This window comes from Coenobita brevimanus, chromosome 19 (assembly GCF_032717465.1).
Source record: "Coenobita brevimanus isolate Jiangsu-jjx chromosome 19, ASM3271746v2, whole genome shotgun sequence".
NCBI lineage: Eukaryota > Metazoa > Arthropoda > Malacostraca > Decapoda > Coenobitidae > Coenobita > Coenobita brevimanus.
In genome coordinates this window covers 11820627-11840249 of record NC_136972.1, presented here as the reverse complement: position 1 = coordinate 11840249, position 19623 = coordinate 11820627, and the positions used below count along the sequence as shown (strand labels likewise).

The following is a 19623-nucleotide window of genomic DNA, read 5'->3' as shown; positions in this document are numbered from 1 at the left end:
TCTGTCACCTCGCTGACGTTGTCAACCCTTGGCAGCCCCATATCAGCCTCGTCTTTCCGTTCAGTGTTGTCTCTTGAGATGAAAGCATGTAGCACTCGCGCCCCTCCATTTCCGCCGCTTCTAGAGGGCCCTGTGACCTCTACCCCTACTAAACCTCGTGTGGGAAGGGGTAAAGGACTAAGTGACTCTGCTGTGGAGCGTGAACTGGCTAATTTATCCATGATAATGATAGACAGTGACTACAATCTTTCTGGTGAACGGTGTGAGCCAGTGGTGGAAATGGTGATAAACTACGATTGCTTCAGTGTCTCAAGTTCATCCTGGCTCCAAGGGAAAGGAGCCCTTAGTTACTGGAAGTGACTGTATAATATAGTGTAAATAAAACAGAAATGTAAATAATTACTAATATAAGAATATGAGTACAAATACTTGGAGTAATAACAGTAAAAGCTTTGCTGTATACGCTAGTTTACTGAATGAGAAAGTTAATGCCTGGAGTGAAAATAAACTACTATTACTGGAGGAAACTTATGGAAAAATACTGTATATATATATATATATATATATAATATAGTTTACCGAATGAGAAAGTTAATGCCTGGAGTGAAAATAAACTACTATTACTGAAGGAAACTTATGGAAAAATACTGTATATATATATATATATATATATATATATATATATATATATATATATATATATATATATATATATATATATACAGTATATATATATATATATAATATATATATATATATATATATATATATATATATATATATATATATATATATATATATATATATATATATATAATATATAAGTGTAATAAAGTAATAGGAATATAAAGTGCGAGTGTGTTTATGAATAATAAGTGACAAAATACCCAGCGGGGAACAAGCGCAAGTGGGAAGCTCGTACGATCTCGTAATTTTCATTGCTTTCACGGTGTTTTTTTTTGGGGGGTGTATGGATTCCAAACTACTTGAAAATCATAGAATAGTGTTTCTAGTGATAATATGAGGCTGTGGTAATCATATTACGGGGTGTCAGTAAGTGTAAAGTGGAGACTTTGTTACCCAACTTCAGAAGTCTCCACAAGTCCTACGGTAGTCGACAAAGGCTCAAAAAACATCCCAGGAGAAAGCTGAAGGTTTGTGCCATAAGCATATGTAATTGTAATATTCTAGGACTAATAACTGATTTTTCGCAAATATTTTTAAAAAGTCAGTCGGAGCGCGAATATCCCCGCGTGAGGTGCACGGATCGCCTCCGACGTGCCCGCGCTTAAGGGGTTAAGGTATCTAAGCTACGAAGAAAGGCTAGAAAAGCTGAATCTGTCAACACTACAGGAGAGAAGGAAAAGAGAGACATGATTATGCTATATAAAAGCATATCAGGGAAGGAGAGAATAGACATAAATGAATGTATAACCTATGGGGAAGCATCAGCAAGAGGACACAACAAAAAACTGCATAAAAGGAGAGGTGATAAAGACATAAGGAAATTTAGTTTCCCAAATAGGGCAATTGATTAGTGTAATGCACTACCGAATGAAATAGTGTGTGTCAAAACAGTTCATAAATTTAAGGAGGTGTATGATGAGAATGGTTTAAGACACGGGACAGTACGGTCTTGACTCATTTCTGTACAGCTACAGTTAGGTAAGAACACACACACACACACACACACACACACACACACACACACACACACACACACACACACACACACATATTGTACTCCCTCGAGTGGTACAAGTGTTATTTATAGTTCTACCACTACATCTCATCCAAGACCCAAGCACACACAGTCTTCCCTGTCACAGGCTCCCACAGGAAGCAGTTAGTCATTTCTGCTTTGTTCTCTGGTACTGTCATGACCACAATTTCGAAGAAAGTCTCCTGCCCGTCTAGTAACAAATTCTCATCCCTTTTCTGTCCAACTCTCTAATGCAAGAGTTAACCGTTACTCCCATTACTTCATTTATGCAACAGGTCAACTCTGGAACTGTCTCCCTCTGTCAGTATTTCCTGCTTCCTATGATCTCCAGTCTTTCAAACGCAGTGTGTCCAGGCATCTCGAAATGATAGGATCTTAAATTTGGCTCTCTCTTGTATTTTGTGTTTCTCTTGGAAGGAACAGTTTTACGGGCTCGTGGCCTTTGGTTCCTTCTTGTTAAAGAATATATATATATATACCATTATTTCAACCGGCTTTTTATTTTTCTAATTTCTGTATGAATGCCAGTTTGTCCTTCCATTTCGTTTTAGTGTTGTGTACCGTTGCCGATGTCGAAGTCTTTAGCAGCAGCACCTGTAGCAGTAGTAGTAGTAGTAGTAGTACCAGCCCCAGGTTCATCTGAATTTGAATATAGTGGATTTTAGTTTGAGGGTGCCCCTTTCCTGCGGTCCATTTACCTTCTTCAGGGAGATAGGAAGGGAGGTAAGGGACATTAATTTAAACAGGCAGTGGAACTGCTTGGTTATATCGTTGCCACAACATACTTTACAGCTTTCCTGTCCACAGCACAACAATGTATCTTGTCAACACCTTTCCGTTCGACACCAGGCAGAGAAGTGTCGGTGAACTTTTGATACTGGGACAGTTTTGCCAATATATCCCCCCAGTTCAATCTACACAGAAAGCAGCTGTTCAGTACTGATCACTAACACACAAACAGGAAAGCAGGCATGCAACTCATGAAACCACACACACACACACACACACACACACACACACACACACACACACACACACACACACACACACACATACACGCATGCACGCACGTGCACGCACGCAGTACACACACACACACACACACACACACACACACACACACACACACACACACACACACACACACACACACACACTCTCGCACGCACGCACTCACGCGCTAATTCAAACACATGTAGATTAGAGAATACTCGTATATTACTCATATAAATATTATTGCTCACTGTATTGCATCAAAAGGAAGAGTAAAAGTTCGTATTGTCAGTTTCATTGAACCTGCCTGAGATCTGCATCCACTTTTACCTGGTCATTCTTATTAAGCAGAAGAATAAAATAATTCTTCAGCAATACATTATTTACTTTTCTTCCTAGCTAGTAATATTTTACAGCTGGTCTCCAATAACTGTTCAGCATTCCATATGGAGAGGTGTCAGTTTTTTCACGGAATAAACCATCGGTGGCGTACATTACATGTTGTAATAACCCCAATAAAGTGTTTCCGTTTACTTGAGTAGGAGGACAAAGAGCGATGTTAATTTACACACTTGGAAACTGTAATTAGATTACACAGGGCGTCCCAGATATACAAAATATAAGCCAACAGCAAAAAAAAAAAAAAAAGTTTAGATGTTGGGTTAACATTGCCAGCAAACTAGGACTATGGTTGGTTTATGGTTTTTCATGGATAGTTAAAATGTATGGGATTTAGTTTTTTAGTTAATGCAATGTTAAAAGGACCTTTAGCAACTAACCAGGATTGGACTTGCAGAAAACTTGGTAACAAACCGAATTTCGATTTCCTCAATCTGCCGAATCAAACTTAACCCGCATTTGAACGTAGTTGGTTGAGAAAGGAACCGGTTTCTTTGGGTTAGTTTCAGGCCATTCCCATCTCTGTGACATACTTGATCTGATCTAAGAGAACCAGTGTTTGTTCTGTAGCAGGTTCAGGTGGAGGGGGGCAAGGCACACACACCCAATAACTCACACAGCTGCAGTTTATTCTATTGTCTAGCAGTAAGGGCGTCTAACCTCAACTGGTTGTTGTGTTTAAGTCTGGAATTATGCTTAATCCTTCATCCTCAGAGGACGATGTACTCTGCCAAATGTGAGACTCTTGTACTCGACACAGAAAAACCTCCCGAGGTGTGAGGGTTAAGAAACTATCCAGTTTTACCATCAAACCTCAGGGGACGAAGTATCTATTGTACTCTGGCTGCAGCAAACTATTTTTACAACCACTGCCAGACCCTCAGTGTCTGGGATTAAACAATAAATAGATTTTTCATAAAAGTTTCACAAAGCCCATGTATTTCGAACAACTAGTATTGCTAGTGTTATGGAAACATATGTTTTGCCTAAAATGTTTCTTTAAATTCCTGACGATTTTTTTTTATTCTTGGTTGCATTAGGAATAATCCCCCCAAAACACTACTGAGAAACATTTAAACTCATTAAACACTTTCAGCATAATATATAATTGCACGCCTGTACAAGGAGCCAGATTGTTAACTTTTAGATTACTTGTGTGTGCGTGTGTGTGTGTGTGTGTGTGTGTGTGTGTTTCAGGAAAGAAATGTTCCTGAATGGCATGCCATCATTGTAAAGGATCTGTTGCAAGATTTAACTACATTGTGTTATAAACACCCTGGAAAGTCTCTCTCTTTTTTTATTAATTTATTATTATTATTATTTTTTTTTGAGGGGGTTATGTCCGCCTATGTTAATGAACCAGTAACAGTGTAGTGCAAAACACAATTGTTATCAATTGAAACTTCTTTAAAGTAAGGAATTATAATGACTAAGGAATTACTCTGAAATACTGAAAATAGTATCAGTAAGCGTAGAGTAAAAAATCATTTATCAAAGGAAAATTTGACCTCTTGTGATCTATCAGTCTTTGTACCTATTGCAAGACGCCTTAATCACGTAAGGGGTGACAACAAACAAATTGCTTCCATGTCGCCCTGTCCCCTGCCATTTCACTGCTCCTCCCTCCCCAGCTAACACTCCGTTCTCAAATATACTTCTCCACTCCATCCCTCCATCTCGCCCACGGCCTGCTCCCCGTTTCTCCCTCTCCCCCCCCCCCTCCCCACCTCACTCAAATACACGTTCTTGGTTGGTCTCTCGCTCTCCATCCTCTCCAAATGGCCAAACCCTCTCAGTGTATTTCTCCCAACGCTTTCTGTCGTATTCATATCCACACCACAATCCTCATTCACATCCTCATTTGCCATTCTGTCTTTCCATGTAGCTCCACATGCTCGTCTCAAATAACTCGTTGCCACTGCTTTCACTTTTGGGAACTGTCCTTCTAACAAGGTCCAAGCTTCACTTCCATACGTTAGAGTTAGGATCACAATTCTGTCATGCAGTGAATTTTATTTCCATGCTCTTTTCGTTGTTTCTTATCATTGCTTTCAAAGAACCAGCATTCCCTCTTCCTTGTTGTACCATTTAAAGCACTTCTTCCTCCAAACTTCCAATCTTACTGAGTGCTTCTCCCTCCAAACTTCCAATCTTACTCATCACACTACTCAGGTACTTAAATACACTCACATTTTTCATTTTCTCATCCTCCAACCCAATTGTACATTCAGTGGCTTCATTTCTCTCGAAGACCATAAGTTTACACTTCCCTACTGTACATTCTGTTTCTTATACACTCTCCCAAACTCATTCACCAAACACTGCAGTTCCCCTTTGCCTTCACTGAACTATACAATATCATCTGCAAACAACAGTACAGGAAGTTTCCATACGCTGCCCTCTCTCATTAAGGCCGCTCTAACATCCACTGACCTACCTTCAATTATTTTTGTAGCTCCATCCATATACAGATTGAACAACCATGGAGACATGACTCATCCCTGTTTCAATTCAACATTCAGATAGAAAAATTCACTCAGTTCACGATCCACACACACACTGCAGCCTTAGCACCCTCATAGACACTCTTCATGGCATTCAACAACATCCCACTTACTCCATACATTCTTAAGATTTTCCATGTTCTTTGTCTATCCACTCTGTCACATGCTATCTCCAAACCCATGCATGTCACATACAACTTCTTTTCCTTCTCTAGAAACTTTTCTATTAAAGACCTAAAGTTTCAATGGCCCCGTGCTCCCTACTCAGGTTTATTTCAAAGATCTGGGGTGACGTATAACGGAGGTTTATTCCAGAGAGAACTTCTATAGTTGTGATCTGTTTGATAGCTAGCCTCTTACTGTCTCACAGCGAGCAGCGGGCGTGGGAACCTTAGCTTAAGTCAGCAGTTTAGAGAAATGTGCTGATTCCATCAATGGTACTGGTTACATATACATATATAGGTTTAGGTGTTATATAAGGCATGGTTATATGAGTAGAATAATATAGTATGAGTACATAGTATGGGTACACTAATGATGAATATCTGATCTACACAACCTCTTCCCTTCCTAAAACACTCCTCTTCTTCTCCAGCAATTTCTTCTGTTATTTCCCTAATATTGTCCATAAGTATCCTACCTATTACACTAAGAAGAAAAATGTCCCTGTGATTACCACAGACTTCTTTCTTCCATTTTCCTTTGTACAAGGGAATAATTAAACCTGATCTCCAATCCTCTGGGACTCTACCTTCCTCCCAGGCCAATCTGCACATCTTCCACATCCATTCTCCTACTATTTCTTCCTCATGCTTCATCATTTCACCACACACTCCGTGAATTCCTGGGGATTTCCCCATTTTGACTTTCTTCATTACTTCCGCCACTTCCATCCTACTGATCTCTTCCTCCCTTCTCACCTGCCTCCTTCTCCTAGTCATATCCCCTAGCCACTTATACACACATTTCTTTTGTTCTTTATGTTGTACGTTTTCCCCCCTCTCCACTGTCAATCTACTATGTTTATCTTTCACCCCCTGACTAACTTCGTTATCAATTTGTCTAAATCTCTTTCCCTCTTGCCAGAACACTTTCTTACATTCTCTCCTCTTGACACTCAAATTCCTTCCAACTTCCTCATCCACCCTCTTCTTACTCTCTCCTACTAATTATTTCACCTGTCGCTTCCTCTCTACATATAACTCACTCTTCTGTCTCTCAACTTCCTCCATGTGTCTGCTTCCCATCTACTCACTATATGCTTTCTTCTTTTGCGCCACAGCCTGTCTCACCTCTTCCTTCCACCATGCTGTTCCTTGCACCCAGTTTCATCTTCTCTTCATCCCACACACCACCTCTTATGCTGCACAGATTTTTTCTGTGAATATCTTGCACACAATTTCCACCTCCCTCATCTGCTCCAATTCATATTTATCGAATGGCTCCTCCACTTACAGTGTCTCTTTTATTTTACCTTTTTTTTTCTTTTATCATCTTGCAACCTTCGTACCCTCCATGTATGGACTACTTCCTCCTGTCCTTCCCCCCTTCCATTCCTCCAATGCACCTGAACCTTGACTTTCACTACCACCAAGTGGTGGTCAAAATGTCCACTCCCCCAACCTCTGTATGCTTTTGCATCCGTTACATACCTTTTCATTCTGTTATCGACACATATAATAAGTCATTGCCTTCCTTCACCTCTAGTGATGTAGGTAAAATTTCTAATATTATAATTTCTAGTATATCTTTTCTATACCGTGATGCGCTGCATGATAATCTTTTCAATAGCTGACTGGTTAAATGGCTAACTCCTGCTCCATTATCATTTTCAAATACAAAGAATGAACAGTAATCAGTTTCTATCTCTGATCACTGAAGGAAGCTCATCTTTCACAGTCAACTGATAAACCAGTTGCGGGTAAGGGATATGAGTAATTAGGTGTACGCCATCAGCTTGTCTAGCAGATTTCTCTCTCAGCTAAGCAAACACAATGACTTACTTTTAACCAGTTCGGCGCTTACAGAGGTCCACTTGAACACAAAAGGTTCATTTTCAAATCCTGCCTACTTGTAATCTGAGCCTGACTGAGAGTGATGGTGTGAGGGCCTTTCTTTTAGCGATGATTACTGGTGTGGATGGTAATTGGTAACTGAATGTGTGGGTGTACGGGTGCCTCCCTCTTGTACAGGGTGGTGAGTCAGTGTGTGTGTGTGTGTGTGTGTGTGTGTGTGTGTGTGTGTGTGTGTGTGTGTGTGTGGTATCTTGTTTATTGCTGTAAGAGTAGGTGGGTGAGTGCTGGGTGTAGCTCTTAATCTTTTTGAGTGTAGGACTTTTGAGTAAGGACATGCATGCGAGTAGCTGTATGAGAGTAGTCATACGGCGCCTTCCTCTAACATATTATTACAGGTTGGTGGTAGTGAGGGCCGGAAATTGACGGTACTGGGTGTGGGTGTGGATGCCTCGGACGTGTACAGGTGTGAACTGGTGGCAGAGGGACCGCCATTCCACACCACTCAGAGGTCCGCCAACATGACAGTCGTAGGTCAGCAACATCTTTTGGCAAATTAATTAACTCGGCAAAGATTCATCATGGTTGTTTTTCAAGTCTGCATTGCCTTCACATTCACCTGTCTGCATGGCCTTGCCCCTCTCCTTCCTTTGATTCTTCTGGGTAAATATTTATTGCCCATTACCACGCCCATCACGTGGTTCATTCTTCCCGCTCTGCTCCTTAACTCACCACGATCCCTTCTCGTTCCGCACACTGCTTCCCTTTCGTAGGTTTGTAAAAAAACAAATTCCAAATTCATCTGAGACTAATATCTGGAAGTGTTTTTATTTTCCTATTGGACTTTAGGATGTCATGCTTAATCTTTTTACACGAATGGGCGGGTATGATGCGGCAACGCAGATACATGGTCAAAAAACTCATATTAGATTTGGTTTATTTTAGGTTAATGTGTATTTACCATTTCTTAATCTTGAATGTTGACAAAGAATTAACATTAAAATATGGTCCTAGTTACAAAGACTTGTTAATACCAGGATGATGAGTCTTGGTACTGTATTTCTTCACTGCTGAGCTACGGGAAATATACTGCAAAAGGACGAAAATCTCCGCCTACATAAGCAGTTACTCATATCAGTTTTAATCTAGACCCTTCATAATGTTTTGTATTTTGTTACTGTAGACAGTTTGCTTTCATCTGATGGAAACAAACCACCACCAACCAGATACTAATTTATGATGGAATAAAAATTCATGAACCTTGATTATGAGGCAGGAATGCAGTTCATTGGTTACCTTTGGAATTATCCTTTAAACCCTACTACACCTGGCCATCAACTGAACTGAAATGATGGATCTTCGTCAGGTTAGAACAAACGCCCAGTCGTTCTCAGATCTTTGAATATATTTGCATGATCTTCCTAGAATCGTACAAATTGCTCCAGTGAGAGTAAATTCTCCATCTGTTTTTGCATTGTCCACTTATGTAGAGGAGTAGACTGCAGCACAGTCGAGCAGGGTAGGACTCCCAAGGTGGATGGAAAGCTGATGACAGGGAGAGCTGGAGCTTCCGTTTCATCAGCCCTCAGGACTAGTTCCTGACCATCCCCCTTTACCGAACTTTTTCAGTGTCTCAGTAACACAGAGAGTAGGCCAGCATGCTCACCAATACACGTTTCTCTAACTGTCAACACCAAACTACATGCGCAGTACACACTACACTTCCTTTTCAAAAATAAAAAAGAAATATGGCTGCAACAAATCAGGCCTCGGAATCCCCGGGGGGGGGGGCATAAATACCCCCATCATCCGCCCCTCTCCCGGTGATGAATCTTTGAGCTGCCTGGATCCACTGTCTGACTCCCTTCTTCTTCATTTCCTCTAACTTTCTCTCTGTCGAACACCTCTCCTCTTCTAAACCTCAGCTTATCTTCCTTACTGAGACTCAGCTGTCTGAGGCAACTGACAGCAAACCCTTTTCTGTATCCTCCTATTTTCTCTATACTCATTTCAAAGCCTAAGGTGGATGTTGCAACTATGTACGCAAGGACCTATCTTGTTCTCGTTTCCCTGAACTTGATTCTTCTTGATTCTCTACACTCTGGCTTAGGCTCTCCTGTCATTCTCTGACTAAATATACCTTCTCTGTTTACTTATCTCCTAATTCTACTGACTATCAAAAATTCTTTGACTGTCTTACTTCTACGATGGAACACATTCTATCCATTTCTCATTTCTCTGAAATCTCCATTCTAGGGGATTTCAATGTTCACCACCAGTTATGGCTCTCCTCTCCCTTCACTGATCCACCTGGTGAACAAGCCTTCATCTTTTCTATTTGAAACGACATAGAGCAGCTTGTACAGCACCCTACCCGTATCCCTGACCGCCTTGGAGAGAGCTCCAACATACTTGACCTCTTCCTTACAACTAATCCTTCTGCTTACACTGTTAATCTTTTTTCTCCTTTGGGCTCCTCCGATCATAATCTTGTTACCTTAACCAGTCCTATCACTCTGGTACGGCCTGTGGACCCTCCAAAGAGTCGTCTGTGGCACTTTGTAGCTGCGGATTGGGAAGCTGCCAGGCAGTACTTCTTTGATTTTCCCTGGAATGATTATTGATTCCATGGCTGGGATCCATCTGAGTGTGCCTTGTGCATTACAGAGGTTATTCTCTCGGGCATGGAAGCATACATTCCTTTCTCATATCCTTTGACTAATGCAAGAAAGCCTTGCTTTAATCACGCTTGCTCTAATGCTATCCACAACAAGGAGAGGGCCTTTAAAAGGTACCAACACCAAACCATCCCTGAGTCACATCTTTTATATGTTTCCGCCCGGAATTATGCTAAGTCTGTTCTTCACTCTGCTAAAAATAATTTCATCGTACTAAATGCTCTCAACTCACCGATTTGAATTCTTCCTGCTCCTTCTGGCACCTTGCCAAAAAATTTTCTAACAACTTTACCTCATCATCCTTCCCTCCTCTTTTCAATTTTGATGGCTCTGTAGCTATTTCTTCTACTGATAAAGCAGATCTGTTTGCTCAGACTATCTCCTCCAATTCCACCTTAGACGATTCCGGTGCTGTTCCTCCATCACTTCTCCCCTTTGACTTCCTCATGACTGACAGTAAAATTTCTTCAGGTGATGTATTTTCTGCCATCACTGGCCTCAATACTAACAAGGCATATGGGCCTGATGGAGTCCCTCCTGTTGTCCTCAAGATCTGTGCTTCTGTGCTTACACCCTACCTAGGTAAACTCTCTCGCCTTTGTCTTTCAACTTGTACCTTTCCTTCTTGCTGGAAGCTTGCTCTCATTCAGCCAGTCCCAAAGAAGGGTGACCATTCCCAACTCTCTAACTATCGTCCAATTGCTTTAACATCTTGTGTCTCAGAAGTTTTCGAGTCGATTCTTAACAGTAAAATTTTAAAGCATCTTTCCCAACACAACGTTCTTTCTGATCATCAGTATGGGTTCCGTCAGGGACATTCCTCTGGCGACCTTCTCACCTACCTTTCAGAATCCTGGTCATTGGGACTTTGGCGAAAGCTTTGCCATTGCGCTTGACATCTTAAAGGCTTTCGATCGAGTCTGGTATAAATCTTTAATTTCCAAATTGCTCTCTTACGGTTTCTAGCCTTCTATCTGTGCCTTCATCTCTAGCTTCCTTTCTGGTCATTCTATAGCTGCTGTTGTAGACGGCCGTTCTTCTAGATCTATCAACAGTGGTGTTCTTTAGGGCGCTGTCCTATCACCAACTCTCTTACTTTTATTCATCAGTGATCTTCTAAGCTGTACATCAAATCCTATCCACTCGAAGACTGATGTGTCCACCCTTCACCTTTCCATTCGGTTCCCACAACGTCCATCTCAGCAGTTACTTCAACAAACAAGGGATGAGGCTATGGCACACCTAATGTCTGACTTGGCTCGTATCTCTGACTGGGGTAAAAATAATCGTGTTATTTTTAATGCATCAAAGACTCAGTTTTTACACCTATGAACCCATCAAAATCTTCCACAGGAGTACCCACTAATGTTTAATAATATCCAGCTCAATCCTGCATCATCCTTGAACATGGCTGGGTTTTCATTCACACGGGATTTATCTCGGAAATATCATATCGCAACTCTTGTAAAATTTGCTTCCAAGAGATTAGGTGTGCTAAGCCGACTCCGTGACTTCTTTACCCCTGCACAGTTGTTGACTTTATACACGGGTTTTACTTGCCCCTGTTTAGAGTACAACTCTCATGTGTGGGGAGGCTTCCCAGATACAGCTCTTCTCAATAGGGTGGAGTCAAAGGCTATTCGTCTCATCAACTCTCCTCCTTCTACTGGTTCTCTTCAACCTCTGTCTCTTTGCCGCACTGTTGCATCTTTATCTCTTTTCTATCGCTACTTTAATGGTCACTGCTCCTCTGAACTGTCTTCTTGCATGCCTCCACCTCTACGACGGGCGCGTAACACCCGTCTAGCAACAAACTCTCATCCCTTTTTTGTCCAACTATCAAATGCAAGAGGTAACCGTTACTCCCAGTCTTTCATTTATGCAATAGGTCAACTCTGGAACCGTCTCCCTTTGTCTGTATCTCCTACTTCCTATGATCTCCAATCTTTCACACGCAGTGTGTCCATGCATCTTGAAATGAACAGATCTTGAATTTGGCGCTCCTTTGTATTTTTTTTTTTCTTTGGAAGGAGCGTTCATGCGGGCTCAGCCTTTGGTTCTTTCTCCTCGCATAAAAAAAAAATGTATCCCCTGTTCCATAATCAGTGAACAATTATGGATGGTACCGTATGTGGCACTCAAGATTTCTTTAACATCTCTTCCATTGCGATTATGCCCCACATTACCCCTGCATACCGCCTTGTATTGTGCTGATGCAAACTACGTCAATCAAGCAAACATGTCGATATAAAAACGATATAAATAAGTCTCAAGAAAATGATAAGTAATGTACACAAAACATGCCCAAGGAATAGGTGCTATGAAGCCTCCCGCGCTACTCATAACACAGTCGTATATCATCTACGTATATCAAATGAAAGAATAAATGTTTTTGTTCTCTCCTGTGGTGTTGCCTTACGGGTCTCCTAGCATCAGGGGAAGTCTGATCAATTATCAGCTGAACCAGTGCCCTTAATGGCCCTCATGCCTAGTCGATAGGCATTAATTCTATGTCTTGTTGTTCTCTCTTGTGCAGTGGTGCCTCACGGGTCTCCTAGCATCAAAGGGAGTCAGATCCACTACCAGGTGGACCAGTGGCTGGACCTGAACTGCACAGCACCTCCCGCCAGGCCCCCACCCACCCTCACATGGATCCTTAATGGACACCAGGTAAACACGAATATATGCAAAATATATGCTACACAAAAATTAAGTCATAAAATGAACACAAACAACAACAACAACAACAACAACAACAACAACAACAACAACAACAACAACAACACACACACACACACACACACACACACACACACACACACACACACACACACACACACACACACACACACACACACACACACGCACGCACACATTCTTATCCCAGAAGTAGAAAAAAATACTATTAGAAGTGAAAAAAATTGAGGCATCGAGGGAACTAATGAATATATATATATATATATATATATATATATATATATATATATATATATATATATATATATATATATATATCATCAGCCATTGTAAGTTTGCTGCTGAACAAAGGCTTCCCCCAACCTTCTTCACGAATTCCTTGACTGAGCCAAACTCTGCCACATTTTGCCTGCAAACTTTTCTATCTCATCTCTCCATCTCCTGTCTGGACTTTTTCTGCTACGCTTACGATCTCCTAGAGTCCAATCAGCCGGGCTCCTGCATCATCGAATATCTCTCATTCTTGCTTCATGACCTTCGCACCTTCATTTCTGTTCTTTTATAACTTCCATAATAGTCTGCTCTCTCACCGAAGTTGATGTTTTCCTGTATTTTAAAGATATTCTCAACATTGACCTTTCCATTGCTCTTTGGGAATGGATTATTTGAATTTCCATCAATTTTGTCAGTTTCTATGTCTCACAACGATACGTGATAGCTAGGATTATACATTAAGTTATGAACCTTTTGTTTCATACATACTGGCAAGCTACTTCTCGTTATGTCTGTATGTTTAGCGAAACCTTTCCATCCAACTGTAATGCGTCTTTTTATTTTGCTATAATGGTCTTTCTGTAGATTTGGTGTTTGCACCAAGTAATTGTAGTCTTCAACTTCTTCAAGAATTTCTTTTCTTATTCTCATGACACTCTTTGGTGTATTTGGATTAGACATTAGTTTTATTCCGGTTCAACTTTAGCCCTACTTTGAGACTTTCTCTGTTTAAATAATTTAACATTTTTTCAAAAATCACTAATGTTTCTGCTTTTAGGACAATTCGTCTCCAAATCTTACATGTATTAGGTTTTCTCCATCAATGTTTACTTCTTTGATTTCCCAGTCGAGTTTTCTGAAAATATTTTCCAGGGATGCTGTAAATAATTTTGGTGAAATTGTATCTCGCTGACGCATACCCTTTTCAGTCATAATATTTAGCGAGTCTTTATGTCATTTACTCTAGCAGTTCCATTTTATATATGTTTTCGAGGAATTTTGTAATTTTCTCATTTACTTCTTGTTCCTGCAATGAATTTATTATTGCTATATACTTCACTAAGCTAAAAGCGTTTTCTTAACAAAACCCAGGCTCAGTGGTTTACTGTTATATATATATATATATATATATATATATATATATATATATATATATATATATATATATATATATATATATATATATATATATATATATATATATATATATATATATATATATATGGAAGTTTCCAAACTCTGCCAATTCTCATTGAGACCGCTCCAACATCCAGTACCAACCTTGTATGTCTTATAACGCCATTCATAGACAGATTGAACAGTCACAGAAGCATAATACAACCCTGTTTCAGTCCAACATTCAGACAGAAAAATTAACTCAATTCAGCATCCACATGCACTGCAGCCTTAGCACCCCCATACCACATGCACTGCAGCCTTAGCACCCCCATACATACTTTTCATGGCATTCACCAGCTTCACATTTAATTCATTATTCTAAATATTTTCCACATTCCTTGTATGTCCACTTTGTCATATGCTTTCTCCAAATCCATGAAGGCAGCATACAACTTCTTTCCCTTCTCTATAAGCTTTTCCAATAATGACCTAACGATGAATAACTGATCTACACACAAGCTTCCCTTCCTAAAACCTCTGTCATCTCAAACTAATTCCTTTGTTGTTCCTCTAACTCTGTCAATAAGCAACCTACCATATGCTTTTCCTGTTACACTAAGGAGACAAATGCCCCTAAGATTAACACACACCACTTTTTCACCTTTCCCTTTGTACAAGAGAATAATTTTACCTGACTTACTATCCTCCGTGACTCTACCTTTTTCCCAGGCAAATCTGCACATCTTCCCTATCCATTCTGCTACTATTCCTCCCCCATGCTTCATCAGTTCCAGAGGCTTTCTCCATCTTCATTGTTTCCACTTCTTCCATCTTACTCCCTCCTTCTCCTAGCCAGTCCCAAGCCACTGATTCTCGCATTACCGTCATTCTCATTGTTTAACAATTCCTTAAAGTGTTCTCTCCATCTGCTCGCCTTTTCTCCCTTCACACGGGTTTATCCGCCCCTGTGTGGAGTACAACTCGCATGTGTGGGGAGGTTCTCCACATACAGCTCTTCTCAATAGGTTGGAGTCAAAGGCTTTTCGTCTCATTAACTCTCCTCCTCTTACTGGCTCCCTTCAACCTCTGTCTTTTCGCCGCACTGTTGCATCTTTATCTCTTTTCTATCGCTACTTCAATGGTCGCTGCTCCTCTGAACTGTCTGCATGCATTCCTCCACCTCTACGACGGGCGCGTAGCACCCGCCAAGCAGCAAACTCTCATCCCTTTTCTGTCCAACCCTCTAATGCAAGAGTTAACCGTTACTCCCAGTTCTTCATTTATGCAACAGGTCAACTTTGGAACTGTCTCCCTCTGTCTGTATTTCCTGCCTCCTATGATCTCCAGTCTTTCAAACGCAGTGTGTCCAGGCATCTCGAAATGATCGGATCTTGAATTTGGCTCTCTCTTGTATTTTGTTCTTCTCTTGGAAGGAACAGTTTTTGCTGGCTTGTGGCCTTTGGTTCATTCTGCCTAGCATAAAATAAAAAATCTACCATTTTCATCTTTCACTCCCCTACCAACTTCATCATCCTAACTCTCCTTACCTCCTTCCAGAACATTTTCATACATTCCCTAAATTTTACACTCAAATTCTTTCCAAATTCCTCATTTACTCTCTTCTTTCTCTTACTAATCTTTTCACCTCTCTCATCCTCTCAACATGTTACTCTTCTGTCTCTCAACTTCCTCCATGCCTTTTCTTTCATACACTCACAATATGCTTTCTTCTTTTGCACCACAGCTTGTCTTACCTCTTCATTCCACCTTGCTGTTCCGTGCACCCACTTTCATCTTCTCACATGCCGCATATATTTCTTTTATATGTTGCACACACTTTCGACCTCCCTCTTCTGCTCCAAATCATATTTACCCAATCACTCCACTTGTCTCTAACATTCTTACACTTTTTCCATTCTCTTCAAAACTTTTCTACCCACCTTGTGTGGATTACTTAGTTGATTTGCTTCTCTTTTTCTATTCATTCATCACATTAGTATCTAGACTTTCACCTGCACGAAATGTAGGTCAGAGAATTTGCTCCTCCAATCTATGTATGCTTTTGCATCCATTACATACCTTCCCATTCTTCCTTCTACGCACACGTAATCTATTATTTTCCTTCCGTTTATTCATTTCACCACTCACCCTTCTCATCACTCGCCACGTATACCTGTGGATCATTTTGTGCCTAAAGAGGGTAATGGCCTTCACCAACCACCACTCAGCGCAGATGTCTACTAGAGCACCGCCATTTACATCCACTTCTGCAGACAGACCCCATTCAGCAACTATTCTATCCACCTTCACATTCCCTATTTTTCGATTCATATCTCTGACCAAAAACACTCCCTCATTCCTCTCAAACTTTTTCAAGCATACTTCCACAATGTCCAGATTTCATCTTTTATTTTGCTTGGACGGTTTTCCTTCCATTGGCACATATATATGCACAGTTGCCAACTTTTGTGTTCCTATTTTAAATCTTCCCCATACAATCCTAGAACCAACTGATCCATACTTTCATATATTCTCCTTCCATCTTTCGCACACAACAATACATACACCCTCGTTTGCCCTTTCATTCTTACGTACTCCGGCACATATACCCCAGCCATACTCCCACTCTTTCACAATCTCACCATTTCATTTTGTCTCAGTCCACTTTTGCACCCTGAAGCTCCTGGACAATCTCTCTCTCTCTCTCTCTCTCTCTCTCTCTCTCTCTCTCTCTCTCTCTCTCTCTCTCTCTCTCTCTTCATCTTTCGCAGCCCTCATAGTCCACGTAATAGTCAGTACCATGCCCTTTGTCCAGTCCTTGGTGTTGATGCGTCTATACTCAGTGAACTTAAAGTTTGTATATTTTTTTGTAATTTTGAGCCATTATTGGCCGTACTATTAAAACCCAGAGTTCAGGCAGTCCAACAGCGACGTTCAGTCGTCAGACATTCCTGAGCGTCAGTCATTCTTACTATAAAAAAATCTAGACCGTCACCCTTGGCGAAACCCAATTCTGGCGTTTTAATGCCGCGACAATCGCTAGATCGGGCGAGAAGGCGTTGCATGAGCACTAAAAGCGCTCAAAATTTGAATGTTTCGTTAGTTTAATAAACCACACTTCGCTGACCCATTCTAAACTTTATTTTTCTTTATGTAGGAAATAAGTATATTTTGCGCTAGAATTGGTAACAAATAATGGTAGAATGCATAAAGAGGATGCATTTACAAGCTAAACTGAATTGTATAGACTAAGAATGAATTATGATCTATCCTCCTTTTGCAGTTATTTGCATGAAATAATTACTGAGACCATCCAGATTTGAATTCATACGAGCAAAGTGAATGTATTATTGCATACTTCATACATTTCCATGTTGCTTCTGGCCAGTTCTCCAGTCATGTATCATACAGCAGTTTATCCAGATTATGTTCACCTCTACTCATGCAACAGTAGCCTACATCGTGTGTTCCTAAATGTTTATTGCAAGATGTAAATACAAAGTTATTGGAGAATTTGTTTTAGCATGGAAACTGATTTACTTCTTTACAAAGCGAGTTGAATGGGGACATTTATTGCAGCACCAACACAAGACGGATTCAGTAACACTCCTCCATTCATTTTCAGCAGTTTCTTTCCACTCCTGTCATCCAGCCATGATCAGCAGACCATATTGGAAAATATATGGGTTATCAGATGTGTGTACTGGAACAGTTGTTCAGTTTCTATGTATCTAGCTATAGTATTTTTCCCCACATTATTGTCATCTTCCTTGTTTCAGGTATTACTTGTAAATTTCCATTTTAGCTCAGGAATTATACTACTCTGGTATTCACATTCTTTATTACCTTTCCCTTCAAGATGTATACAATGATTTCTTAAGTTACATGGTGAAGTATTTCTTTTTCTGTCCCAGTCTCCTAGATAAGCTTTCCTTTTTTCCCAGAAATCAATCCACCTCGAAAGTACTTTCATCCAGTTCTGTTTTATATCAGACTGTTTACTGTTTTCCTAGCTTTCTCCTAAACTGGTCAAATGGTTTATGTTCGTCTGCTTCATTAAATATTTATCTCATTTCGTACTGTTTGTCAGTCATTGCTTAACTGCACCTTTCATGCTTCTGTTTAACACTTCCACCCTAATCAGTATTCCATGCCATTCCTACACTCATCTATTCCTCCATTACAGTAACTGTCAATTCTATCTTATGAACTATTTTTAATATTACCTATGCATGGTACAGTCGCCACAAGAAGTGATAGCAAAGTTTCAGACTGCTTCGGTCACTCTGCACTGACATACTTTCAGTGAAAACTTAGTGATTATATGGTAAAACTTCCGCGCCTCCATTATATATATATATATATATATATATATATATATACATATATATATATATATATATATATATATATAATCATGCTAACAATTAGCTAAACGAATAACATGAGATAGTGTTATATTAGAAGATAACACTCAGACACCTCCCCATTTGAATGAATGTGTAATGTATTACTCTGCGTGCAGTGCGCAGCATAACCCCATGTTCCTGGTGTATTTGCTTCCAAAGATTTCAAATACACATATTCTAGCTTCGAAGACCAGTTAATACTCATGTAACTGGAATACGCTATCTTATTTTCAAATGCTGTGGTGATGATACAGCAAGAATAAGGATGCCACAACAATGAAGTTTTTCTTAGTAATGATACCCTACCGCGGCAGTAGCAGCAAGACCATTCTGCCTTTTATTCCTTGTCTTTCCCTCGCATATAAAAATTTGAGACTTCATTCCTAATTCACGCAAAATTACTTCAAGTTGTAAGATGTGAGCCATTAAGGTCACCATGGAGAAGGAAAGGGGGTGAAAGTTGGCTGATAAGAGTTTCCAGATCAGCACACATAACAGGGATGGAAGGTGGAAGGTACAGACAACAGATGGTATAGCACCTCCCAACGTGCATCTATACCACTAGAACTTGAAGGGGAGACTGTATCGCAAAGGGAATAAAGGAGACATCAGAACGGTACAAAATTGCACATCCACCTCTGTGAATGCCAGGAGAAGATGCAGGGAAGACCTCATATCCCCTAATAGAAGGGAACTGTCTATCCCCCACCATTGTCTCCTGAAGACAGACAGAGCAGGCTCAGAGCAGAGAGTAATAACTGCAATTCCTTTACCTTTTACTCATACACTAGGCAGTGAAGAGGACCAAAACATGAG

At 40.3% G+C, this 19623-nt stretch overlaps 1 protein-coding gene across 1 annotated transcript in view; it reads left to right on the top strand.

The window, feature by feature from the left end:
• The window catches only part of LOC145391691 (uncharacterized), a 192226-nt gene that overhangs the window by 20348 nt on the left and 152255 nt on the right, over positions 1-19623 (top strand). The window contains exons 3-4 of the mRNA XM_080266236.1: positions 8030-8165; positions 12846-12979. Of these exons, the coding sequence (XP_080122362.1) occupies positions 8030-8165; positions 12846-12979 (270 nt within the window). The remainder of the gene's footprint in view (positions 1-8029; positions 8166-12845; positions 12980-19623) is intronic.